General features: G+C 47.7%; 1 protein-coding gene across 1 annotated transcript; it reads left to right on the top strand.

Annotated features, from left to right (window-relative positions):
- The first annotated feature begins 1,442 nt into the window (after window positions 1-1,442).
- Window positions 1,443-21,616, top strand: YPEL2 (yippee like 2). Its single transcript, XM_042829963.1, has 4 exons — window positions 1,443-1,729; window positions 14,890-14,933; window positions 15,704-15,812; window positions 17,195-21,616. Exons 1-4 carry the CDS (start codon window positions 1,613-1,615, stop codon window positions 17,282-17,284), a joined length of 360 nt encoding a protein of 119 aa, XP_042685897.1. The 5' UTR covers window positions 1,443-1,612; the 3' UTR covers window positions 17,285-21,616.
- Window positions 21,617-26,951: the final 5,335 nt, after the last annotated feature.

Here is a 26,951-nt window from a genome sequence, read left to right as displayed (position 1 = left end):
CACTCTGATGGAACAGTTTCCCCTTCAGTAAATAGAGAGATGCATTTGCTTAGAATCATCTAGCAGCACTGTGCTGTGAACCCTGAGCTTGGTGCTTTGCTGGGGCTGTGCCTGTGGCTGCCCATCCTGGTGAGCTGCAGCACAGCCAGCTCAGCATGCAGCTCCAGGGAGCTCTTCTGGCCCTGTAGGGACCTCAGCTGGCTTTACTGTAACCTGGAAGATAATCAGATACACTTCAGGGCAGTTAGACATACTGGCTTAGAGACCAGCTTTAAGCTTTTCTACTTTTCTGTTTTGTTCCCTTCAGAAATTGCCATTGCAGGTCAGGTTTGGGTGATGTTTTTTTCTTGTTTTATTTTAGAAGAGGGGATTGTTGCAGTATTTGATACACCAAGTGCAGACTCAGGAAGTGAGCACAATCACTTATTGTATGGAAGGGAAAATCCTCACGGCAGGAGCAGCCAGAGCCCATGGTTAATTTCTGGAGCATGCATGCGCACCACGTACCAGGCGGGGAGGGGAGCTGCTTCACTTCTGCAGCTGCTTTCATCCTTAGAGAAGCATTTGTTACCTGGTAAGGTTTGTGCAGGCAGGATCTGAAAAAGTGATTTCTGCCAGCAAAACAGCCCAGGCTTGAGCTGCCTAGCAGGTTGTATCGGGTAATGTTGGAAGTAAATGGGTGTTTGCATCCTGAATAGGATTTGTAGCTGTGTCCCCTGTTATCAGGGGTAGGCTTGGAGGCTGATCCTCACTTTGGCTGCTGTCAGATATTCTGAGGGTAAAAAAAAAAAAACACTAGAGTGCAGTTGGTGGAGTAGCTCCTGCCTTCAGAGCTCACAGCAAGCTACAAAGATGAGCATGGTGAAGTAATCCTCTATTTCCCATGTGGAAGTTGGAGCAGATGGGAGGGCAGAACTGGTCTGGTGAGTCGTGCACTTGCTGGTGGCAGAGGAAGCTCAGCTCCCAGCCTTCCTGCAGCCCGGAGTGCTGCATTGCACTGCGCCAGGCCCGGCTTTCTCAGGAGCTGCTGGAGTCTGGCTGCTCCCTGGGCTTCTGCAGCGCTGGGCCTGGGTGTGTGCTGTTCCCTGAGGTGTCTGGGAGATGAGACTTGATGAAAGTGAGCTTTTTAGCATCTTTGTATGCCTGTAGTTCTTTCCAAATCCATTAAGTGTTGGAAGAATGAACAGAGATGGTGAGAGCTTGAGTGATAGGAAGATGGTAGATAGCAGCAGCGGGAAAATGTGAGGGCAGGCAGCCAGCAGGCATGAATGCATGTCAGTCTGACCTGCAGACAGCTCACCTCTCCCTGGCTGCTCACTCCTCTGTGCTTGCCATCAGACTCTTGGCCAGGAGACCACTGTAGCTCGTTTAGACACCTGTGCTGAGTGTTCCATCTCTGCTCTGTTTTAAACGTAGGTCTTTGTGAGGCCTTCCGTTCCCAAGACCTGAATCTCTTCCTCTGAAGCTGTCACCAGCGTGTGGAGCCTGCCCCACACCCATCCCCTGCCAAACCACGGCCTTTACCTGTGTCTTCCGGTGTTTCCCGTGTGACCCATCCTGCGGCAGTGCCTCCTGGGCTACCCCGGAGTTCACGCAGCGCTCGGTGGCTCCAATGGTGAAGATGACAAGGTCCAAGACTTTCCAGGCATATCTGCCTTCGTGCCACAGGACCTACAGCTGCATTCACTGCAGGGCTCATCTTGCTAACCACGATGAACTCATTTCCAAGGTACGTACGTGACCTCACCCTGCGGGTGCGGTGCGTTTGCTCGTGCTGCAGATCAGTCTGTGTACAGGTGAAGGCCTGGCCTTCAATAGCACTGCAGTTTCTGCTCAGAAAATGGGCTCTGAGACTATAGGATCTGTATGTAAGCTGCTGTTTTTCTTTTAAGTCGCTTGGAAAATAGCTGCAGGGGATGGGTTTCCAAAATGGGGGCCCTTAGAGTGCTTCCTGGGGGGTCTGTTTCTTCCCGTGATGTTGCCTTCTCCCTCTCATTTCCGGCTGTAAAACTGCATTAACTGATGGCTAGGACTGCAAGTTGCCTTCCCAGTACTTGTTTGTGTACATGCTTGTCAGCATTGCCAAAGGGTTGTTGCATGATCAAGAGCTGTAGAAGTGCCTGGAAGTGTTTTCTCTGTTAAATATTGATCTGTTCCAAGCAACTTCCCTAAAGCCCTTACTTGAGAGAAGATTTGCTGATGCTTCTACTGAAATGTTAGATGTCTTTACGAAGACTGTTGAGTTGTTGTTCAAATCCACATCATTTTGACAGCCTCTGAACTAAAAAATCTGTAGAGAAAATGCAAGGGATGGACGCTGGGCTGTGCTCTGTGCTGGTAAGGCTGGAAGGATGCTTTCTCTCTTATGATCTCTCAGTCACAAAGGAAAGAGTCTTGAGGATAAGCTGAATGAAAAGCATTCAGAGCCAATAAGTTAGGGGTCTTTGCAGGGGAAGCAGGCCAGTTAGAGAAGCTGAGGTGCAAAAGCTGCTGCTAAACTTTCTTGGAGCCTGCTGTGCCTGGCTGTGGTCAAGCATCAGATTTCCAGCTTTTGGCTGCCTTGGCAATCAACTCTTCCATAAAGTTTATTCAGCTCATAAAATATGTGTTCAGAAAAAAGCAGACGCGCTGTAAGATTTATTAGCTGAGATGAGAGGAAATTGCACTCGAGCTGTGTGTATGTGTGCAGCTTAAACGAGTATAACTTCTGGAGCAGCCTTAAGAGAGGGCAGGATCACAAGGCACAGATCACAATCACTATTGCTCTGCCTAGTGGAAAGGGTGTCATGCTTCCCCCTTCCTGTTTGCACAGCAAAGATAAGAATGTGTCACCTTGCATCAAGGGCATTGGTTGCACAGCTGGAAAGATCCTCTCGGATTCTTTATGTTAGCTGCTCAGATGTATCGTCTTCCATTGGAGGCTGCCTCTTCCCTTTTTCTCTTGGTTGTTGCCTTTTTGGGTTGGTCTGCACCTCTGTGAAGTTTTATCTGTGTGCCTAGCAGTTGAATTTCAACATTCTGCTATGAATTACGCTGATTGCAGACTGTTACAGTTGTTTTGTTTGTTTGTTTTCAGCTTCTGTAGACAAACCTCCTCTAAGGCTATCGCATCTGAGTCATTCTGGGCCTCCTGGGGGCTGCTCTTGTTCTGGTACAGGGGCAGCGGCTCTCAGCAGAGGAGGGCTATAAAGCCTCCAGGTTTTAAAGAGCAGGAGGTTGTACATTTCCACAACAGAAAAAGATTTTGAAATGTTAATGTCAACAGCAGAGTTAGCAGTGTGTGCCCAGGTGTGGGCATGAAGCGCATCCTGCCTCTCAGACCAGCTGGGTGCCTTCAGGCCCTTGCTCCTGTGCTCGGTTCTGATATTTGTAAAATGAAGCAGTAGAATTTGTGCTTTGTTCTTTCCAACATGCCTGGTGCTGAGTGAGGGAGAACACATAGCAATGCATGCCCGTTGGTTTTATCGTTGACACTTCTTTCTCCTCCTTGTTCTACGTCTGTGCCCCTATGTTCCTGTGTGCAGTGCAGCCAGCTTTACAGGTAAGTAGCTTCCAACAGGGCAATACCACTGCACCCTGCTTGGAATTTGAGCTTCCAGCCATCAAGGCGTGCAGGATCTGCCCAGGAATGCTGATTGCTAAAATGTGAATGCTGAAGAAAAGATTGGAAAACACGAAATAAAGCTGTGTGTTGAATTATGGCAGTGTTAGCTACATTGTGCTGGGATGCTTGTGTCTGCTCATTGTGGATTGGGGTGTAACCTTGTAGTAGAGTTGGGAGAGAGCACTGCTGATGGAATATTAGTGGGTCGTGCAGCTTCAGTCCAAAGGCTTTGGGGTTTTAGGTTTTATTTCTCACAGTTATAAACCTCAGTAAGATACATTCTTAGTGTAATTGGAAACTTTATAAAAATAATTGTGCAATCGTAATTTGTACAACAGACCATTAAACTGAGAACAGAAGGGCAGTCCCTGCCTCAAGGGGTTTCCAATATGTGCAGAGACTTTCCCAGGCAAACTTAAATAGTCATCTTTTTATCTGTTTGAGTTAGGATTTAAACATCTCCCCGAGGCCTTCTGCAGTGCTTTCATCACAGACTTATATTAGCATCTGAGAACCAGGAGGTGGAATTTCCACACTCATTTTCCATATGAAAATCTAACAAACTGAAGGAAGGAACAAGTGCTGTGAGGACTGAAAAAGGATCAGGAGATTATTTCAAACCAGTCTTTCTCAGGCTGCAGTGCACCCATCTTGAACCTGAGTGTCGTTTGATTCAGAACAGCCCAAATGGCCCATCTTTGGAAGCCCTCCCCAGAAAGCAGGCTTTTATGTAACAGCAGGGTGTCGGTGTTTTTGTTCACATAAATTAATTCCTATATTCATTTTGCTCCAAGTTGTACAGAGACCACATGAGAGCTGTGCTGCTACGCGTGCTGTGAGCCTTCAGCTCCTTTTGGGCTCATGCTGCTGGCTGAAGCTCTAGCTGGAGCTGAATCCCCCTATTGTTCTGGGTCAATCCATACTTTATTTCCCTTTCATCCCTGTGTTTCTCCTCTTAGTCCTTCAGCACCAGTGCTAAACTTTGGCTTCAGTGTTTTGCTAGGGCTGGACATCAGAAACTCTTCAAAACAACAATGCCTTTGCAGGACTGATTTTTGCTTTCTTTCCTTCTTCAGGAAAACCTTGTGCATTAAAATGGATGGAAGGTTTCTCAATAACCCATTGCTATTTAAAGAAAATAATCGATGCTGAAGCTTTTAAGAAAATCTGAAGCTGTTACGTGAAGCCTGTTACTAAAATGTTGCCCGTGCACTTGGCCTTTCATCTTCTGCAGCCAAAGGGAGAAAGTGGTTTAGTATGTCTGATTTGTAATGAGATCCCAATTGTGGGCTGGGTCGTCTGGCCAAGAAAGGTTTTACAGACTTCGGAAATAGAAGGTGATCAGATAGATGGGTGGAGTGAATAACTAGTTCTCATTTAGATATTCCTTCAGTGCCTTGCATTAACGTGAGTGGAGGTTCTTTTTCCCTCATAGCAATGGATGATTTAGGAATGAGTGCCAAGCATAGTGCATACTCTTATTTCATTGCTTTTTCCAATGCCTGAGTGGGCTGAGACTCTGGGAACATAATCTAGGCCTGCAACAAGTTCCTGTGTGATGCTGTGTAAGTCACTGAATGTCTTTGTTCCTCTTTTCCCTACCATATCATTGAAATGCTGCTGTTTTCTCCAGTCTGCTTAGAAGATAAAGCTCTGGAGCAGGTACTGTCTGCTCTTGTGAATTAGTACAGTATGTCCTAATCCCCTTTGGCTTTACTGTAAAAACTGAATATCGTGCCAGGCAACTGTAGTTAAAAAGTATATTTCAGTGCTTCTTATTTCCAGTTGCCAAAAAAAAAACCAAGTCAAAGTACTTGTTACATTTCTCTTTCTCAGGCACAACATCCCATGGATTTTGGAACCTTTAAGAAAGAAGTGTTCTGTAGTCAGCGATGGCATAGCCCCTGTGGGAAGGGGATGGAGGGGCTTCTCTTGAGAAGTCTTCTTAAGAAGACTTCTTAGTGTGACTTGGGGAGCAGCTAACACAATAGACATTCAACAGTGTAAAGAGCATTTCCTCTCTTTTTTTTTTTTTCAGACCAGCAGATGCAGTGCTGGTTTCTATCTGCTCTGTGCCTTTCAAACTGTCAGTTTTTTTCTGTAGGAGCTCATATGGATCTGGTGTCTGGTAGAGAAGGATGGGAATGAGCAGAAGGGCCGAATAAAGCCACATTGGTGTCTTGGTTGCTGACTTCTTTTTTTTTGTTTGCCATGTGAACAGTAATCCGGCAGAAATGTCCCTGATTATGGAAGTATGTAGGGAATGTCTTGTGGGCGTCTTGCAGTTTCTTTTTCCATGCATTACTTGATCCAAATGCTGAATATTATGCAGTGATGTATCCTCTGAAGTTGGCCTAAGGCTTGCCTAAGAAGTTTAATGTTTTCCTTTGATGTCTGCTTGGGACCCATACTGAACATGAATGCGAAATCCTTCAACACAAAAGGCTGTGGCAATGCCAGCACAGAGAATTTAGGAAAAAAACCCAACACTTGTGTGTGCTTGACTTCCTCAGCTGGGTTGGGTTTGGCTGTAGAATACACTTACAAGCTCTTTGCTGTCTTTTGAGACAGGAGTTATGTGGTTCTCAAGCAAACCTCGCTCCCAATCATTATGCATCCCTGCACGCTGTACATGCCTGGCAAGCAGGCTGCTGAGCTTGCTGGTACAGTAGTCTCAGTGATCCTGATGGCATATTGAAAGCTTTGCTCTGTGTTACAACTGTGGGATCTTAAAGGATGTGAGACTTTGGTGGTAGCTTTCAAATAAGTCATGTATGAATTTAGCTGCTTCAAAGCATTCCCCTGCACCTTGTATAGGTGTTGTGTGTGGCTCTGTGGTAAGTGGCAATTGTTGGGCTTTCCTTTTGTCTTTCGCCTCTGGGCACAGAGGAAGGCAGTGTGTGACATTCCTAGAGCCTGGCTTCTTATGTAGCAGTGCTGCCAGGTCAGCATTTGTTTGTCAGCTCACCTTGAAGACATGAAGTTACCTCCTGGGGGGGAGGGAGAGCACGCACGCAAGCTGAAGAATAACCCTAAAAAGGTGATGTGTGTATTTCAAAACTTTTATCTGATAGAAAAAGGGTTCCAAAGCTAGTCAAGAGGAAAATCCTGCATTTCTAATGTGGGGACAAGTGTGCGTTCCCTTTTTGGGATAAAGTTCTTGCCATTTTTCGTCCCACTGTGTCCTTCTTCCTTTAAAAGTAGGTCTTGTTTCTTCCCAAATATGAACTTCAGCTCCCAGCTCGGCGCTGATGAACTCTTAGGGTCAGGAGGGACTATCATGTCTAGCACAGGCCAGTGGGTTTCATCATGATTGCAGCATGTCGTCCTGAAGAAGCATTTAGTCTTGATTTGAAGACTTCAAGAGAAAATTCACTGCTCTCCTTGGTCATTTATTCCAGTGGTTAATCATCCTTACTATTATAAATTGGAGACATCAGATTTAGACTTGTCTGGCTTGTGCTTCTAGTCACTGACCATTCCTTTCATTGTTAAAAAATAGATAGATACTGCCTACTATTTCTCAATGTAAAAGCTGCTGGTACGCAGTGACCCGGGTCACTTTTGATCACTGTTTTGATGGGCTAAACAGATGCAACTTTTTCTGTCACAATGAGATATTATTTTTTCCAGTTCTTTATCATTCTTGTGGTTCTTTTCTACATTTCAACATCATTTTATAAATGGAAACAGGGCTGGTCTCATTGTTCCAACCTCAGACTGAACAGCATACAGCAATAATGTCTTCACAGTGTATGCATTTCATAATTGCATTAGTCTTACTGGCTCAGCTCTGCACAGTAAGCTTCTGTTCATTTATTCTGCTGTTAGCTCCTTATCCACCAGGTTTATCCATTTTGCACACATTTCTTGCAGCTGTCCAAGGGCTCTTCCATCCTGCTTTTCTGCTTCTGTTCCCTAATGAATTGTATTTTAGATATTATTTGGAGCTTTGTTCCCAGCTGCAAATGTTACTAGAATTCAAGCTGTAAGTGATGAGCAGCAAGGCAGTTCTGGAAGAATTGACGAGTGGGTCTTGGTTTTGTTTTGCTTTCTGCTTCCTGTTTGACTGCTATAAACTTTGAAATAGGTTTCCATGCAGCTTAAAATAAAATGGGCACCTCTTCCCTCCATGTGCTGCCCAGGAGACAGCCCTGGCTGGGCAGAGCTCCTGCAGGCAGGGTGCTGTTAGGGACAGACTGGAGCCTGCTGGCCTCAGTTGAAGCTTGGGGACAGGAGTGTGTCTTGGCAGCTTTGGAAAGCTTGTGTTTGAAAGGGAGAGGGAGAATAAACAAACAAAAGTGCCCTTTGCTGGAAGAAGTCAGAATATGAAATCTGAGCGGCGTAATGAGTATTTGTAGTACCTGTTCCATAGTGCAGCTACCTAAATTAGATTTTTGTTCTGTGTAATTTCTTCCTCTGGGGCTTAGCCTGCGAGTCACTGTGCTTCCTCCATTCCAGCTGGTCTTAATGGGAGTGGAAGGCGGTCAGGATCAGGTCTCTGATGGAGCAGGATGTGGCTGCTGAACAGAGAGAGCCCAAGGAAAATCGTGCCTCCTTGTGTAATTGTGTTTATACAGCAATTAATTGCTGTGTGATTTTTAAAGTATTTCGTTCTGTTCCAAAAAAGAAAAAAAAAAAAAAAAAAAAAGGTAGTAATTCAAAATGGTTTAGAAATCCTTGTCAGGGAGGATAAAAATGGATTTCCTCATCAGTCACTTTCCTTATGGAAATAAGTCTCCTTTCACCTGCTGCTTCCTCTGCCTTAAAATTGATGACCTGAGCATAAATAAAAGAGAGTTCCCATTTGTTATCCGGGGAACTGCTGTGGACACACTGGTTTTGCTGAGAAGCAGATCTGCTCTCTGTGTCAGCCCTGGTGCTGTTGTGAGCTCAGTGGCTGCATTAGTGGAATACGGTGTTCTGCTGATCTATGGATAGCTGCTATTATGCTGCTAATTAAATATCTGTTGCATTAGCAGTTTCCATCTTCTATTCCAGTTCTGTCTTGTGTTTATCTCTAAAGCCCATGTAGTAGCAATAATTAATGTGGAAAGAAAGGGCGCTACCCCTTCCCTGCCACTCCTTTTCCAAATAGTTTCTTTGTTGGATGCTTTGAGCCACCATCACCCTACAGGAAAGCAGCCCCACATAAAAATGAGGGGAAAGAAAAACACACTGCTGCTGTAGCACTTGTAGATTCACAGGAACACACACATTTTTTCATCATTCTGTATCCAGGAAGAAACTGCTGGGCTTTGTTCTCACCCTGTAGATTTTTGCACAGTAAGTAATAAAGCGCTGCTGTCTTCTGCACCAAACTGTAAAGGGTTGCATTGGGTGGATGTTGTTGGTGGCTGAAGTGCTGGGGATTTTCTTTTGACATAGGGGAGTTGTACAGGAATGTGGGCAGCAGTCACTCCATGCTCCCATGGGTGCATGCATAGCTTCTTCCACATCCATCACCCTCTTCTCAGCTCAGAGAAACCCCTTCTTTGTCTCATGGAGCTGCTCTGATTTTGTGTGCCTCCCTAGATGTGGAAGTAAAGATTGTCTGCTTTATTCTCTCTGTATTCCCATCATTTTTCATTCCAAAGTCAAGTTTTGAAGTGCACCAGCAGCAACCTGAGGCCACCAGAGATGGCAGGAGAAGCCCCAAAATACTATGAAGTCATATAGACCTAATAAATTTGGTATAATTTTACTTGTATTCTGTTGTTTGTGCCTTTAGCATTCACATTTTGTGATTTCCCTTTTGAAGTCTGTGGGCTAGAAACACAAAAATAAAAGCAGAATATAGAATCTCAGGGCTTGCTGGAGGATGGCTGAAATGCATAGGGCTCGTGATAACTTGATGGGACTTTGGGTTGTGTCAGAACTTCTGGGGCAATGAGGTGAGCCCAATGGAGGGAGAATGGGGCAGAGCTGTTTGCATATAGTTTCTGAATGTTGAGATGCTTTACAGAACTTTGGCTTTAGCTTAGCAGTGTGATGGTTTAAATAGGTATTGGAAATCTGTACCATAGGGAAAAAGAAAAACAAAAAGAATGCTCACTTGTCTCAAATACTGATTTTTCATTACTGCAAAGCAGGGAAATCTCTCCGCACTGCTGATAATGGGCAGTCTCAGTGGCACGCTGCAGAGCACACGGTTCCCAGCACTTTGGGGAGTCTTGTGAACAATGCTGGTTTTTCTTAGTTTTATCTCCTAGAAACCTGAAAAGGTGAAAGCATCTCAAAAAAAATTAAAGAATGCTCGTGGTTGCAGAGAGAACGAAGGGCTTCAGTGAGCGCTGCTGTTGGCAGGGTAGGAGCTGATAACATCTCCTGTCAGCATGAAGAACCATCACAGTGACATCATCCATCTCTGAGCTGCAGCTCCCTTCCCTTCCCACAGCCTGTGTAGCCTGAGATGCAGGCAGTAGCAAGCTGCTGCTTTTAGGGTGAAGCACAGAGCAGTTATTCACTGTGCTACAGCAGCATAGGCTGCTAGGGAATAAGACCATGCCAAATTAATTGAATTTACTTCAGAGATGAGTTTGGTCCGCTAATTCCATATTGACTTAGGGCTTTAATTGGTGTTGAAGCTCAATGAGAAGTCAGGAGTACAGCTGGAGCAGGGCAGGGGCACGGCTGTGCACCAGGTGGAAGAACATAAGCAGTTCCCTTGACCTGGGTCCGTATCCAGCATCAGCAGAGCGAAATTGAATCTCAGTTAAAGCAGATCATTGGCTGTCCCTTGTGGGGAAAGCTGGCTGCAGTGAATGAACCCTGCACAGCCTGGTGGGTGTGAGGGTTGGCTCACTGAGCTCATGCTCCCCCAGAGCTGCAGCACCTCTTCCTTATTCCATTTCCAGTTTCTTTCCACTGCACAGTGACTCATGAGTAATCTCCTGTTAGAGCCATCCTATACCTAGTGCTGTTACTAGGCGTACTGGTTGCTGTAAACACATAGCAAGCTTTTTTTTTTTTTTTAATCCATTCATTTTTGCCATAATTAATAGGGCTTGAGAGGTGCCATTCAAGCAGAGCTTTCAGTGTGACTTTGGTTGTTGGGTGGGACAGCAGCTGAGTAGAGTTGGGGTTTAGTGCCAGAGACAGTGAACTGGAATTGCTGAGTGTAAGAACTGCAGCTTTCTCGGTGTAATGGGGCTCCCTTGAGTTTCCACGCATTCTTTTTGGGCATGGGGAGCCTGTGTCAGAGGGCACAGCTTTGTAGCAAACTCACTCCAGTCGGATGGCCGTTGCACTTGGGCTGTGCTCCCCTTGCAGGCTGTGTTTTTTTGTTAGCTGAAATGTCGTCCTAAGGCGTTCAGAGCCTGAACGTGCCTGGAGGTGCAGGCAGGCTGTGGGCTCCAGTCCTGTCTGTGTGCTTGCAGTGAGAACTGTTTGCAGCTCTCCCAGGGGTAGCTTGCAGGGGCAGGTTCTGTTCCTTCTTCCCTCCCTGGGACCCGTAGCCTTTTCATTTTTGTTTTATTGGTTTGCTAAAGGACCGCCAGCTGGACATAGGTAAGGGGCAGCGCTCTCTTCAGCCTGCAGAGAGCAGGCAGCAGTATGGAGCCATTCAGTCCTGGCAGCTGCTTCCTGGTTTTCCAGATGATTCCAGACAGCATTTTTTGTGTTCAGCCTATTGTCAAAGCTGTCTCGAAGACTTGGGATGTTAATCCTGTCCTCTGTTCGCTGAGTGGGCTTCATGTATGGTGAATGGGAAGCTGTAGCTACTGAGGGACAGGGTGTGTAGGTGTGGGCACATTCAGTATCTATGCTGTTCCCTGGCTGTGCTGATTGAACCTGCAAATCCCCTGCTGTCTCCAGTGGTCACCAGGGACAGGAAGGTGCGAGTGCAGAGCTGATGGTGGAGGGGCGCAGCCCTTCTCATGTTGGCCAGGGTTTCCAAGGGCTGTAGCTGTACTGAGGAAGGCTTGGAAGGACTTGAGCGTCTTGCCAAGGAACCACAGACAGTGCAAACAGAGCGGTGCAGTCAGCACTTCCACTTGAGGTCAGAATATAGCAAATGGACTGAACTGAAATGACAGCTCCCAAGGTCGTGGGTATTGAATATGTATGGATTCAGCTCTGGATCCTGCAAGCTCAGTCTGTCTCCGCTGTGGCAAGCAGCATGTGCCTGCCACAAAGAGCTCCCACTTTAGATGCTGCATCCACACTATGCTTGCTTCTGCAGCAGATCCGATCTGCTGTGAAGCCCCAGCTCCTGCCTTGCAGTCTGCTTCTTGCCGGAGCTCTCATTCTGCACTGTGAGTCTCTGCCAGCAAATTTAGATTAAGAACTCCCTACACAGAGTGATTTTCCTCTGCCTCTGTACTGTGATTATTTATCAGTTTGTGTTATTGTCCTGTAAGCTGAGAAAGAAAAGGATATTTAAATCCCTGCGTGCACAAAAGAAGTATTTGTTTTTTAAAAATAAGGATTTCACAGATCTTGTTTGGAATCAACGTGGCTGAGGGGCTGTAATGAGGTTCTATAGATTGAATGATAGGTACTTCTTAAACCACAGCAGCTGCCAAAGGCATCTTCACATGGAGCTCTTGCTGGAACAAGAGGCAGCTCAGCCTGGGAGGTGTTCCCACCTGGGTGCTCAGCCCTGCGGTTCTTGGGTGCCTCTTTGCTGACTGGAACAGCAAAGGGTTTGGGATGTGAGCAATCAGGAGGAGTAAGCTGTTGTGTGCTGCACATCACAAAAGCTTGTTTTGTTTTTTAGAGGGCTCATGGAGGACAGAGAGGGAGTACTTTGATACTGGCATATACACAGATGTGTTTCCAGCCAGACATTCAGTGTTAGCGGTGCAGAGAAAAATATGTGCTTGGGTTTTCAGCAGGAAACAACAACCAAAAATCCTTTCCGTTTCTTTCAGCTGGAAAGTGGTGCCAGGAGCTGTTCCTTTAGAGAATCTGAAGTCTGGATTTATATGCATGTGTGAGATACGCTTTTGAATGTATGCCTGGAAAATCTACACAGAGAGAACATACAGCACAGAATGTAGATCTTACTGCTGACCTCACTGTGCAGCAAACACCAAGCGTGTTACAGAGTTCTTTTTCTGTGTGTATTTAAAACAGACAAGTCACTACAAAGAAAAGGACATCTGATTGGGTAAATCAGGACATCTGGTTTTGTAATGCCCATTATAGCATGTGCCATTTTTTCTGGAGCCCCAGCAGAGAAGGGACTTCTCCAGAAAATGCTGAGGTTGCAACACCCAGGTAAAACCTGTCTGTGTGCCTTTATAAAGATACTGACAGCTTGCTCTTGCGGACAGCAAACGCATTAGTGACTTTGAGGTGGCTGCCAGACCTTCCTCACTTCTTTTTATGTGATTTGCCAAGGCCTTGACTAGCTGATGGGTGGATATCAGGACAGGCAGCAGCACTGAGAGCTGCGTGGTGGCACAGAGAGGTCCTGCTTGGGCAGAAGGTTATTTGTGGGACTTCTTCGTGGTGACCACCTCAGATACACTAAAGCCCTGGCTGAGCTGTAAGGAAAAGCATCTCTGGGGATGCCACTGTCCTGTGGGAGTGCCCAGGGAGCCCCAGGCACAGAGCCAGTGGGTATAGTTTTGTTGTTTATTAAAGACAGGCATTTGCACAGCAGTAATGGAAAATCCTATTTCTGTACCAATAAAAACTTTTCTCCCATGGTTGTTTCTATTGGCAAACTTATTCTCTTTGGTGTTTATGGAAAAGTATTTACTGGAAGAGCTGGATGGCTAGCAGGCTTCATCTGCTTTCATTCTGCTTTGATGACACACATGTTCCTGGGGGACCTTCTGTTTCATCCCATACCCATCCACAGCCCGAGGGCTGCCAGGGCCCTGCTGTTCAGGGCAGCAAGTTGGTGTGTTATGTGGGTCTGGCCTCTGTCTCCTGCCCTGGGAGGGGGCAGTGGGCTTCGTGCTGTTCCCATTTCCCACCCAGGTGCTGAGCCAATGCTGCCTGCACCTCAGAGTTACCAGGCCAGCCCTGCTTGGTGTGCGGGTATCAGTCAGCTGATAGCAACAATAAGGGGCTTGAGGGCTGCAGAAAGATTAAAAGAAGCTCCTCTAACAAATGCAATTACACAAACATACTTGAGCCATGTGTCCTATTTAATTCCTTCCCAAGAAAAGAGGCATTCCTCAAGGCACTGCTTTTATCTGAGTGAAAGAGATATCCTCGTGCCCCAGGCATCCATTCCTTCTGCATGCGAGTGCCTCTCCTGTGCCCTAGGAGGTAATAACATGGGGCTCCAGACTCAGCTGAAGAGCAGCTTCTCCTCAAGGACTCTTCTTTCTTGGCACTGGCTTGTTCCTTGTCAGGGTGGTTTTAAATTGCTCATTCAGTGAATTTTGATCTCTCAAGCTGGTCAAGGCAGGAGCTGTGAGTGCTGGTGGTGTGGATGGGGCTAACTGCTCCTAAAGCGGCTCTCACTTTGCTTCTTCATGAGGCCACCTGTGGTCATGCAGAGAATCACTCAGGTTGGAAAAGAGCTCCATCTGTAGAAGCTGAGGTTTAGGAAAACCATTACATAGCCCAAGGTTCCTGGTCAAAGAGTTAAATAATCCTGAAAAGCTTCTCTTCAGCTCTCCCAGCTCCTCAGCCCTTGATGCGTGCGTTCCCTGAGGTATCTCCTCAGGTAACTTGTGTTCAGACAGCACCTGTGCTCTTGCTCATAAGCACCAAATGTTTAATTCAGCACGTGCTTGTCAGACCGCGTTCACATTGCAGGTAGCATTTGCTGTGTGTGAGCTGCTGCTGCCTGCGAGGCTCTGGGCAGCATGATGGGACAGCAGAGCAGCCTGCTGGCTCCCAACCACGTGGCAGCTCTGCAGGACTCCCTGGTTTTGCAGCAAGGCCCTGGGAGATGTGGGGCACAGGGGATGTGCCCAGATAGCACGAGAGCAGACGTGCTCAGCGTCTTGCACAGAGCTTCTACGCTTGGTTCAGTTTGGCACGTGCCCATGAGCAAGAGAACAGCTGAGCTCTTGGAAATAGGCTCTCACGGCACGTAGATGCTGGAGATAGCAGGTGATAAAGCAGGTGAGGCTGCCAGCAAGATGTTGTGTGGGCAGAGGAGCCCGAGGCAGCTGCAGCCTTTCAGGACAGGGCCTCTCTTTATCCGTGCTTGTTGCCTGATGCTGTGCCTCTTCCACCTGGAGGCACCACTCAGGCCTTGGTAATGGGCAGTACTGACCATCTGTGGTCATTAATTAAGGTGTTGGGAGTAGTTCGTAGTTTAGCCTTATTTCTGCCAACCAACCCAGGCTGAATTTTGTTTTCTTGCCTTTCAGTCCTTTCAAGGAAGCCAAGGACGAGCATACCTCTTCAATTCAGTGTGAGTAGAACTTCATGCATGTCACCTTTGCATGTTTTTATGATGCATTTAAGAAAACTCTCCTAACTAGTACAGAAAAGTTTTCTTGTAAGAAAACCTCTGCCCAAGACTTATGAGCCTGCTGAAAAACAGTTGGAGGAAGGCAGGAAATAGCACTGATTCATGTTTGATTTTACGTTCAAGTTTCAGATAAGCAGCTAGGAAAAGGTGTTCTTTTTCATCATCAGTTTGAGAAATCAGAGCTGAGAGGTGACTCATCTCTTCCCAGAGAGGGAAGTCGGACAGAGAGTCAGGGCTTTGTAAATGCAGAGAATACGGAATAACCAAGTGCAAACTTCTTTTTAGAGCTGGCATAGAAGTTAACTGTAAGTTACCCAATAACTGAAAGTAGTTTTGGTCAGACTACTGCTGGGATGTCTGTCAGAACTGCTTATTTCAGTTGCATTTCCCAAATTCCCACTTGGGAAAGTAGAAGTACCATTCTGGCAATTTGGAAACAGCAGTCTTTTTCAAGTGCATCATGAGTGCAACGTACTAGAATGTTATGAATCTTCTGCTCAAAACTTGTTAGAATGTTGAGTTAAATAAAGATTCTATTTTACCTTTTCATTCTGTTCTGGAACTGCATGAGACTTCTTTCAGGAACAGCCATGGTACTCAGTATTCTGAATTTCCTGCTTGTGCTTTCAAGCACTGCAGTTCTCAGCTTCGCAGCAGTGTCTTGCTGTGGGAAGATGCACTAACAGGGAGCTTCTCTCCATTTTCTCTAGAGTTAATGTGGGTTGTGGCCCTGCAGAGGAGCGGGTGTTATTAACAGGATTACATGCGGTTGCAGACATTTACTGTGAAAACTGCAAAACCACACTGGGCTGGAAGTATGTGAGTATCAGCATCATTTGTTTTTCCTGTGGATGTCTTTGCTGCAGCTCTTGCTGAAGGTTTGTGTGGTAGAACGTGGTCTGGTGGGAAGAACATCGACTCAGGAACCAGAAATGTGGATTTTGGTCTGTAGCCACGTTGTTTTTCCTTTCTGCGTTTCCATTTTCCCTCCTGTCCTTTGTTTATTCTCTCCTTTCAGATCATGAGCTCTTTGTGGCCGATGTTTCATCTTTCTAAGGATTTCTGGTGTGGGTTTGGTTTTGGTTGGGACCCCCAACCAAACCTCAGTGGCACTTGATGTAAAATTCAGTCAGGCTTTGTGGTTCACGTTGTCTGTTTTTCCAGACCATCTCAGAATAACAGAGGGATCCACATATTGCTAATCCTGTGTCCCTCCCACTAGAAATGCTATTGAACATGAGTTGATCTGTTTGCTGTCTCTCGCGCTCCATAAATTCAATTACCTTCAAATAAAGGCTTATGCTACGTTCTAATTTCTGCTCCAGGAGGCACGCGGTATTCTTGTTTGTCAGAACATTTTGACCACTCTGAACAAAGCATCTATTGCATCTGCGGCCTCTGGACAGAAATATTCTTTAAAGTCAGTCAAAAGGCTATAAAAAGCAAAGCATCGAAAATTGATGGGGTGGGAATCTGTGCAGAAACACAGCGTGGATCTCACAAATGGAGAAGGACGCTAAGTGCAGAAATTGAGTTTATTGTAAAACACAATCCAGAATTCCATAAACGCAGCAGTAAGCTCAGGTCTCTCCAGCAACAGAATTACGTCCTCTCAGATGCATGATACAGGTGTGCGTGCAAACAGTGAGCCTGAGCTGGAGCTGAACTGCCTTTGAGAATGCAGCCAGAATGCATAAGTGGAGTCTGTCCTGCTTAGAGATCCTATGCTTCATTCGTCCTACCTCTGTGTAGAATGGGTGCTTCCCCTCAGCTCCATTTCCAAGTGAAGCTGACCACAGCCCAGCTCACTCCCAGTGGCAATGCCTTTGCAGCAAATTTCCCCAGAGTAGCTCTGGATTCCTAATGTTAATAAACCCTCAGAATGCTCCAGAGAGGGTCAGATTTCATCAGTGATCATTTCTAAGGCATAGTTCAAGGAGCAGTTGCCAGTAGCCTGCCTAAAGCTGCATGCTCACAAGGGGCTGGTTGTGCCTTTTCGGCCTATGAAGACGACTAGAGTCAGGTTTAAGATCATTCCAAATGTAATTTTTGCAGAACGCCCTCAGGAGCTCCTGCAGTTTGACTGTCCTACCCAGCAGACACATCTCCTTGCCAGGCTGGGACCCAGACCAGCATTCCAGGTTCTGTCAGTGTGACCATACCTTCAGATATACTGATTGCATTCTTTCTTCTCCTTTTAGGAACACGCTTTTGAAAGCAGCCAGAAGTATAAAGAAGGCAAATACATCATTGAACTAGCTCACATGATCAAGGATAATGGCTGGGATTGAACGGAGGGAGCCCAGCCCTACCAGTGTGTAAGAGAATGCCATCCAACCGAACATTGTATCCAAGAGTGAGAGAGTGACTGAACGCTTGGTTCCATGCATTTAGAGGCTCTGCAATCTGGGAGCATCTTCACACCCTTCTCCATCTTTATTGGTGACTGGCCTCTAAATTTCTGTCTCTCTGTCTCTTTGCTTTGTATCTGTTTGTGAGTTGACCCTGGCTGCTTCTCTCTCTGTTCTGGCGTTGGCTAAGAGAATGCACCGAATGCCCGACAGCCATTCCATGTTGACGAATGCTTACGTACGAACTGAAGTTGGCTCTGTGGTGGCATTTTATCAGCAGGTCTCGGTGCAGGAGGAAGACCTGAGTTTTGGGCAGGAGAACGTGATAGGGGGTGGGGAGTGGGCCCAGAGGGAGGTCATTGGGAGTAAAACTGCACTTCTCCTTTAAGTCCTGGTTAACCAAGGCTTGAAACTGTCTGCTTGTCTAAATGGACAGAAAAATACCTCACGGCTGCATTCTCTCCGAAGCATAAAACTGCTGCTCCACTGGTGGAGCTTCAGTCTAAGCTGGCTGAGCACAAGACGTAACCAGTTCTTCCTGCAAGTCGCAGATCTGTGTTTTGTTTGCTGTTTATGAACTTGTTGTCTAGGGGAGGTAGGGGAAACCTGAAGGCTGGAGAGATTCCCTGCCTCTCCTTTTTCTCTCTGTTTCAGGGGAGGTAGGCCAAACGTCCCAACAGAGCACAGCTGTGAGAGCATCCTCACAGCTGGAGAAACCAAATCCTGACACTTGAGCCCTTCAGAGAGAAGGAGAAAACCACTTAAGGCACAAGGAGGCTGGAGCTGGAGCTTAGAAGATACAGCAGGAAAAAAAAACGAAGGCAGGTGCTAAGTAAGAAAGAGGAAATTATGTCGGAGAGGATGGGGACAAACTCAGTAACGTAGGGTACCCTTTGACTTCCTGTACTCCTCTAGGTGTCCTTGGGGTTTTTTTTAACCAAGCCTTCACGAGTACAAGTAGGAAAGTGCTGTTAGAATATCTTTCAGTCCCACGCCCCAGCCATCAGCTCTGCTTTTGGAGCCTTTCAGAGAAATGTTGTGAGAGGGGAGATAAGGGGGAGCAGAGGAAGCTGGCAGTTTAGCAGTATTGCACAGGTGGATATTTCAGGCCATGAGGTATCCCCCAAACCTTCCCCCCCTTTTTCCACTCCCTGAAGCCTGTTGGAGGCACAGGGGAGACAAGAAGGAAAAAGGAAACTAAAGTATCTTCCCTCTACCCCGAAATTGTGCTCTGGAGTCTAAGTGGGAGAGGTGGATGTGGTTATTGTAACTGCAAAGGATAAGTCCTTTGCTGTGAAGTTTTTCAGACCGATGAGTGTGGACCTTCCCGAGGTGATGGGTGGGAAGGAGCACCGTGTGCGAGCAGGGAGCTGCGTTAGGCGTAGAAGACAATGTGAAGTTTGCTCTGCAGCAGTCCAGCCACTGTCTGGTGCACGGCTCAAAGACTGTTGAACCGAATTAGTGTTATCTCTCTGAGTGAATTTTCTTGTTGTTTGTGGAATTCTTTCAAGTAGGTTAATCCACTGGGGGGAAATCTTTCTTAATCCAGAAAGAAAGAGTATTGTGCAGGGGTTTGTAGCTCCTTATGAAACCGAAGCTTTGGAGCTGTAATCTCTTGTTGCTTGTCCCCACCCCGAGATCCCGTGAGCTGGGGACCAGAGTGGAGGGGCTGGCAACGAAATCATTTGCTGTTCATGAAGGAGATGTGAGCAGAGATGCTGCTCATGGGTTGGGGTGGGCTTTACGTGTTGGACCGAAGCCCCGGCCTGCTGGCCTGTCGAAGCAAAAGCTGCTTTTCTCTTGAACCACTATTTTGTGACAGCGCGTTGTTACACCTGGCAGGGGAAGGTGAGCTGTAGGCTGCTGGAATGGGTGGAATTGGCTCATTTTGTGGCTAGCCTGTTCGGAGATAGCTTCTGCCTTTACCCTTTCTGTTGTGGTTGTGTAGCGGTTGCTTCAGCTTTCATTTCTGATTGTCTCTGCTTCCATCATCCACATTGCCTTAAGCGGTAAAAACCCAGAAAAAATCACGAGCTCTGCAGTACCCCCCAGCTTGTTGGCACTGGCACTGGCCTGGTCCTCTTGTCCTGTCCTTTGGTTGTTGATCTGTGACAATTGATTGGGTTTTGCCTAGTGGGAAGTAGTATGCATTCTTCAAAGAGCTCCTGGTCTCCCACATACACAGCCCTTGAAGGGATCTGTTTGTACCTGGGAGGAGAAGTAAGGGATAACCCAAAATTGTTAATATGAGGTTGAGAAAATTACCGTGCGTGAGTTCATGGTTTTAAGTTGGTATCACCTATAGATAAGATACCAGATACAAATGCTTTTATCCTTATATTTGGGACAGGAAAGGATGATGTTCGTCAATCAGGCTGTTTTTAACCGTTCCCTGGGGTTAGGCTTTTAATGGCAACCAGTCCGAGCCTGAAAATGGCAAGATCTTAATCTGGTTTTAATTGGCTTTGTCTCGTCAGCATCCACAGATTTACGTTGCCCAGAATGTGGCCTCATGTCCCGATAGGAAAACATGAGTGTGTGCCCATGGGAGCCCACACTGTGCACAGTCACCACAGGCTGCCCTGTGGCGTGGAAAGCAGCGTGCTCAGCTTAACCAAAGACTGCACCCTGTGCTGGGGCCATGGGTGGCCCACAGAAATGCCCCCTGGGGAAGCATGGGCTGTAATGTGGGGCAGCCTCAGCCCTGTGAGCTGTGCTTCCATCACCTCACGCTGCCCCAAAGCTCAGCCTTCGCCGAGTTCCAAATTGGTTGTGCTCGGGTGGATTATCTGCTGTGAGATCCCTCTCCCTGTAATAAATACCCAGATGGTAATATATACAAAGCAGGAAGAAAAAAAAATAATAATAATCATGTTATCTTGTGAAGTATACTTTTGTAAATAATATTTAATTTAAAAATAATAATAATAATATATTTGGTGCCGTTTTCTCAGAGCTCCTCCCTGCGAGCACTTTTCTCATTGTTTATAAATGATCCCCTTCCCTTCTGCATTGGTTGGGAAATACTTTGAGAGGGAAACAAACACATGCATGGATGTTGTTCTGCTGGGCAGCCCATGCTGGGGATGAGGGGTTTGGGGGATTTGAGGGCTGGGGGGGATGTGGGGGCTGCCCATGCAGTGCTGGGCAGGGATGCATATGGCTCCGGGTGCAGGAGCACAGATCAGCTGTGAGCTCAGCATCACCACTTGGAGGTTCGTAAGGAGCTGTTTTTAAACTGAAGGAAGTCTTTGGACACAGATCCCGAGTTTCTTTTTGTTTTGTTTTGTTTTTCTTCGTTTTTAAACCAGGCTGCTACATAATGAACTAGAGTGCAAGTTTACCTCTCAGGCAGCAGAGTTCGTTTCTTTGTTTTCCCTTCTGTCCCTGTGCCCCCCTCCCCGCTCCCCTCTTTCTGTTTTTATCTCGTTGGGTCTCTGTTTGATCCCAAAGTGGACCAACAGCCTGCACAGCTGGGCTGCATTGCTGAGCAAGGAGCTGTTTCCAGCACTGAACTGCTGCTGCACGCTCCCTGATCCTCTGATGCTGGCACACATCATTTAAAGACAGACAGGGAAAAAAAAAAAAACAGAAAACCTACAGGTAGAACTTGTTGTTCTCGTGGTGAGGATTTTCTCTGTGTGCATTTTCCTGCCTGGTGTGTGAGTGTGCACTGTGCTGGGCGGGAGGTGTGCTCTGCTCTGCTCTGCTCTGCTCGGTGGGAAGGAGCTCCCAGCAGGGCCAGGCCTTGGGGGCCGAGCACTCAGAAACAATGATGTTACACATAGAGGCTGAAGAATCCTGTTTAAAAGAGGGGGAAAAAAAGAAATCATAGTGAATTCGAAAAAGAAATGGACGTATTTAATGCAAGCAGAATGGCACTGTGTGTGGTACAATCACAAAGAAGCTGTTCTTGTAGCTATGAACTGTATTTATCCTTTGTTTTGTTCTTGTAAGGAAATGGGAATGCTTTCCCCGCTGACAAAACTAAAGGACAGTGTTTCCAATACCAGCCTGTCTATTGATGCTCTCGTGTTTACAAATTGTGTATACTTTTATTTCTTTGATCTTATTTTATTTTTTGTCGTATTCTTTCAGGTCATTTGCTTCAGTAATAAATGCGATTGTTTGTTTTCAAGTAATTGGTTTCCACCTTTTCATGTATTTGTACATTGTATATAGTTCTTCAGTATTAGAGGGAGCCGTATTGTTTGTCATATTTACAATATGTGTCGGTGCTCATTTGAGAAAATAAAATTTTCAAGTACTAAAGCTGTTGTTCTGGGTTGCTGCGTCCATCTCCTCCTGTACTGTGTGCAAATTCTTAAAGGCTGATGGCAGCGGAAGTTGGCTGTGGAGCACGTGGTGCATTTAACTCAGAAATAGTCCATCCGCACTCCTTGCTGTGCCATCAGTGCTGGCACCAAAACCCCTTCAGCACATGAAGGCCGTGCTCACAGAGCAGTATCCCACCACCTGGGGAGCAGCTTGTGCTTCAGCAGGGGGAGTGCAGGCTGAGGGTGTGCTGTGGAGCAGTCCCTATGGGTGGCAGGGCGGCTGCTCCATCCTGCACATGCTGTAACACCTTTCTGAGTTGTCTCTTGCAGGTGCCGGTGCTCCCAGTGTCCATCTGATCCCTGGGACCTGATCCACCGCTCTGAAACCCCAGCGAAGCTCCGGTCAGGTTGGGAGCAGCACTTTATTTCGGGTGTTTCCAATGTGCTGCTGCACGCTCTGTCCCCGTGCCCTGACCCTGTGGCTGCAGCTCTCTGGGATTCTGGAGCTGGCCAGGTAAGCTGGGGGACCTGGTGGGGCCAATGCCCCAAGCACAGCACCACCTACAAGCAGATGTGGTCATGAGGATGACTGTGTTTCCAAGATATGAGGCCATACCTCTGGGCTCTTTGTGACAGCCTGGAAGTGGCCACAGGCATGGTTTTTGCACCCCGGTCAAGACAAGCATTTCCTTCATTAACAGAGAGCTCACCACAGCCCATTGCCCAGCAGGTGCACGCATGGCAGGACAGACCAAGGCTGAAATCCTGGGGCTGCTGTGACCTTTCTGTGCAGCCGGAGGACGGCTATAACGGGAAACGCGGCTCAGCGCGGGCAGCCCCCGTCACAGCCACAATGATTTCTGGAGAAGACAATCATGGAGCTATAAATACTGCAGTGCTGTGGCCTTTCATCCCGGGGCAAGAGCAATCGGACACCCGGGGCAGCTGGAGCCGGGCTGCTGGGTGACCAGGACGTCCCTGTCCCCATTCCTGCAGGGACGCGGGTGATGCTGTGTGTTGCTTCCCTGCCGTCCCTTCTCTCTGTGTCCTTGATGCTCTGTGTCCCTTCATGACATCCAGGCTGCGTGTCCTTTCTCCCCAGCCCTACATGGGAAAAATGTCACCTTTCAGCCACCACAGGAGGATTCCCTTTGCCTCCCTGGATTTTTCCAGGCATAGGTTTGGAGCAGTGCTCTGCTGGTGGCACCAGGAGGCTTGGCTGCACTCAGTGCACATCAGAAATGGCTTCAAGCTTTGCTCCCTCTGAAACATCGCATGAAATCCCCATTCTGCACAGAACCCCACGGGGAGACCTCCCAGCCCCACTGCTCCTGGCTCTGCCCTGGGCAGGAACTGCTCCTCACTTTGTTCTCCATGCATGGAAACTTTGGTGTGGGTGCAGTGAAAGGTTGGAAAAAAAAAAAAAAAAGTTCTTCCCCAGGGGCTCATCCTCACCTCATGGAAACATAAAGAATTTCTGTGCAACGTTTTGGACGCTTTACAGAAATAACAGAGAAGTATAGGAGCATGCTTTTATTTAGCTCTGCTTCCTTGTCAGGCTCTGGTGGTGTTTTTTTTCCACTTGGATGAGGGTTTTCTCAGAGTGGTGTTGTTTTTGCAGAGGTTCCAGGGCAGGGGCTGAGTCTGGGTGCACCAAGGGCTGCAGTGTGGGGTCCTGGTTGTGCCCATGTCCTGCAGGGTTGGACATGGGGTGTTCCATGCATGCATTCCCTGCGGCTGTAATACAAACCTTGCGAGCTCATCATAAATCACTGCAAGTCTTTCTCTACCAGGCAGGGTGTGAAGGTGAAGCCAACCTCATGCACCAATGCCCAGTGGGGATGAGCACCCACACCCGCAGTGCTGCTTCTGCAGGCACTGGGGTCATTAGCAGGGCAGTGACAGCATCATTCATTCAGTGCCACCTCTTTAGTCACAGCCCCCTCACACCCAGCATTCCCACGTGTGACCACTCGCACATCCCATCCCATCCCATCCCATCCCATGCTGCTTGGTGTCCTAAAGCCAGAAGCTGCCAGCACACACGGGCACAGCTTAACCTCCTCCTAGCTGCAGCATCCCCAGCCCTATTGTGCCCAGCGTGTGCTGAGCTGCTGTTCTCCCTGTGCCCATCCCTGCCCTGCTGCTGCCAAGCACCCCATGGCCCTGCATTGCAATACGAAAAATCCAGGGACCAGGCAAGGTTCAAACCTGGGGAAACAAACATTGCTGGCGAGGCTGATGGAGGGGAGCGTTTGGTTTGGATTAGTAAGAAAAGCTATTTTGAATTCAAGTCTGGAAGCGTTGGAGCTAATCCCAGGTGAAAGCTGATTAAGGGCTGGATGGTGGGAGCACATCCCGCTGCTGTCTGTGGCTGTGCTGGAGGAGCTGGGGCTGTGGGGTCAATGAATGGGCAGCACACAGCCAGCACAGCCCTGTGGTTCTAGTGGGGTCCCGGCGCTGGCACTGAGCACAGTGAGCACGTCTGTCCTGTGTGCATCCAAATAAAATATTCAGGCTTTGGCCACTGCTTTCAGGGTCCTGTAAATGAGTTCTGTGGGGCTTGTGCCCTGCACTGGCAGCACTGCCAAGCAATGTTATCTGCAGGCCTGCCTGCTTTCAACCTTTTAAATCTTTTTCTCCATCTCACCCTGGCGAAGCATCCACAGAAGCGCGGTGTAGCAGCAGCCCTTTGGCCGAGCCCTGCGCTTCCCCAGGCAGCACAGTTTGTGCATCGCAGCTGGAAAGCCACAGCACTTCCTATAGGCATCAGTGCTGCATTCTTTCCTGCACGGCTCTGCACTGCCAGCACTGCTTCTCCAGCTGCATAAACACCAGGCAGCGCTTTGGCACACGGCGTTTGGGGTAAACATGACCTCGTTTCCCTTCCAGAAAAATATTTACTTGCCTCTCTGGGCACTCTCAAATTGAAAACACATTCAGAGCAGGCTTGGATGGAATGGCTTAGAATGGGTTTTTCAGCTTTTCTCCCCCAAACATCACTGCAGGGGCAAACAGGTCTTCCTACAGCCCCGGTCTGGGGGTTCTCAGCACAAAGCACTGCTGAGCTCAGGCTGCGCAAACAGCCCATGTGCCATCAAAGCCCCGGGCTAGCTCTGCATGCAAATCCTACATGCATATATTTGCATACATCTGAATGCAGTTGGTGAAGTGGCAGTGCTGCCTCTATTCAGTGGTGCCCAACCACCTCCTATAGCCACACAAAGGGCACTGCACTGCCGTTCCCCTCATATCTACCCTGCAGAGAATCAGCCTTCCCTCTCTGCTGGAAAGCAGCATTCTGCAGTTGCTGTGCAGCGCTTTGGGAAACACCCAGGGCAAATTCAGCCTCACTCACATTCAGCTGTGCTCCGTACTGCAAAGCCTATGCTCAGGATATACACATTCTTGGACTCTTTGGAAGCCTACAGCCTGAGCAGCTCTCTCTGATCCCTCATTTTCTTTTCCAGGGCATTGGAGCAGTGCTGCTCAGGCTGTGCCCAAAGCACAGTGCTGGGGACGTGCGGGCTGAGCCGTGCCCATGCACGTCACTATTTCTGTCCGGATTAGAGGGAAATTAAAATTAATCCTCAGAGTTCGGGGAGATCTCTGGAGCTTAGCATTTTTTTTGGTCCCGATCACTCATTATTTTTAGCAGCCACTTTTTATTTTTAGCAGCTCATAAGCGCTGCCAGTCCTCGTGCTCCCCAGCCCTGAGCAATCAGCTCCTTCCCTTCCACTGCACAATAGCACAGTGCTCTTCCTGGGTTCCTTCTGCAGTGTTGCATCCTTCCTTCCCTTACCTGGAATGGAAAACCCTTTCTGTGATCCCCTGTCCGTGTGCTGCTGCATCCCTGCAAAGCCAGGGTCTATTTGGAGGTGGCTGCAGCTGCTGTGCTGCCAAGCACAGGCCCCGCTCCGGGCAGCAGTGGGATTGATTTCTTGATTACAGTCTAACACGTGGTGATATAATTAAGGAAATCTTCCTGCTTTGGAAAGTCATTAGGAGGCAGTTAATTGGGATGGGGCTGGAGGAGATGCGTGACATCTCCAAAGAACTGCAGCCCTGTGAGTCCCAACCAGGCCAGACATTTGTTGGGTTTGGTTTCACATTTTGCATCTTTCCTCCCTTTTTTGTTTTGCCCATTATTACATACTCCAAGGTAGTCTGCGTGTCCCTACACAGCATGTCCTCCTGCAGCCTCAGTGCTGCTCATGTTTTTAGGCTCCTGCTCACTCCCAGTGCTTTTCTCTGGATGCTTTCCAGCCAATGCGTGGTGCTCCATCCTGTGGTTCACCCCTGGGTGCTGGCTGTAGGATGCTCCTGGTGCTGATCATGGGATGCTCCTGGTGCTGGCTATGGGATGCTCCTGGTGCTGGTTATGGGACGCTCCTTGTGCTGGCTACGGGGTGCTCCTTCCTGCCTTGGCAAAGGTAGAATTCAACTCACAGCCCAACAGCTCCCCATGGTTTGTTCTCTTTGGTTTTATTCGCAAAATGTTAATTGCACAGTAAATGGCAGCTCTGCCAAGTAGATGGGATGAGAGGATCGACTCACGGTTGGATGAGGGAAACATATTTTGAGGCGGAAAGAATTAATTAGGGAAAAATCCGTATCTCTGTGTGAGTTATTAACACAGGGAGCAGACGTGTCTGATGGGCTTTTCGTGAGAGAACTGTTACAGAGAGATGAAATTTCACTCTCCCAGATGCGAGGTGAACCAGGCTGTATTTTCACTGTGCTTTTCCAGGAGCAGTGGGGGTCGGAATGGGAAGTGATGGCAGCTGGGGCCATCACCCTACATCATCTACAGACCCATTCCAGAACTCCCTTAGCTCCTACGTACGTATGTGTGAAGCAGAGTGCACAGCATCAGCCATCATTGGGTACATCTGTTTCAGACACAGCCGCCGTTCTGCTGCCGAAGCCATTAAACCTCTGGCGTAGCTATAAAGGCACAGTGAGTCATTTTTTCAGCATCTCAGGAAATCCTCCACTTTGGATGAGATCAGAAGAAGCCATTAGCGAGGAGGGATGAGGATTCATCTCCAAACAAAGGCAGATATGGAGTAATTGCAGCTCTATAAACACAGCATCGCTTAAAGAATTCAACGGTGCACTCAGCATCTGGGGAAGCATCCAAACTTTGTGTTCCATCTAAAGAGAGATGGATGAAATCCACTGGGAGCCTCACAGCTCAGCACCAATCTGCACCATACATTTTAGTTTGCCCATTGTAGAAATAGGGAACAGGTGGGGGGCTGCAGGCCTGGCTCAGGCTGCACGCTGCCCGTCGGTGCTGTTTAAGTCAAATCAGGTTTTAAGTTCC

The sequence above is a fragment of the Centrocercus urophasianus genome, unplaced genomic scaffold (assembly GCF_019232065.1).
Source record: "Centrocercus urophasianus isolate 14NV4802_14NV808 unplaced genomic scaffold, USGS_Curo_1.0 seq_33, whole genome shotgun sequence".
Lineage (NCBI taxonomy): Eukaryota > Metazoa > Chordata > Aves > Galliformes > Phasianidae > Centrocercus > Centrocercus urophasianus.
The sequence above is the reverse complement of the archived record's forward strand: the minus strand, read 5'-3'. Positions and strand labels throughout refer to the sequence as shown.

What these genes read in the sequence shown, in the direction of transcription:
- YPEL2 (XM_042829963.1), top strand. Translation starts at nt 1,613, where the DNA reads ATGGTGAAGATGACAAGGTCCAAGACTTTCCAGGCATATCTGCCTTCG. An exon ending in ACGATGAACTCATTTCCAAG is followed by an intron (nt 1,730 to 14,889) that starts GTACGTACGTGA and finishes CTTGCCTTTCAG; the next exon opens with TCCTTTCAAGGAAGCCAAGG. An exon ending in GCATACCTCTTCAATTCAGT is followed by an intron (nt 14,934 to 15,703) that starts GTGAGTAGAACT and finishes CATTTTCTCTAG; the next exon opens with AGTTAATGTGGGTTGTGGCC.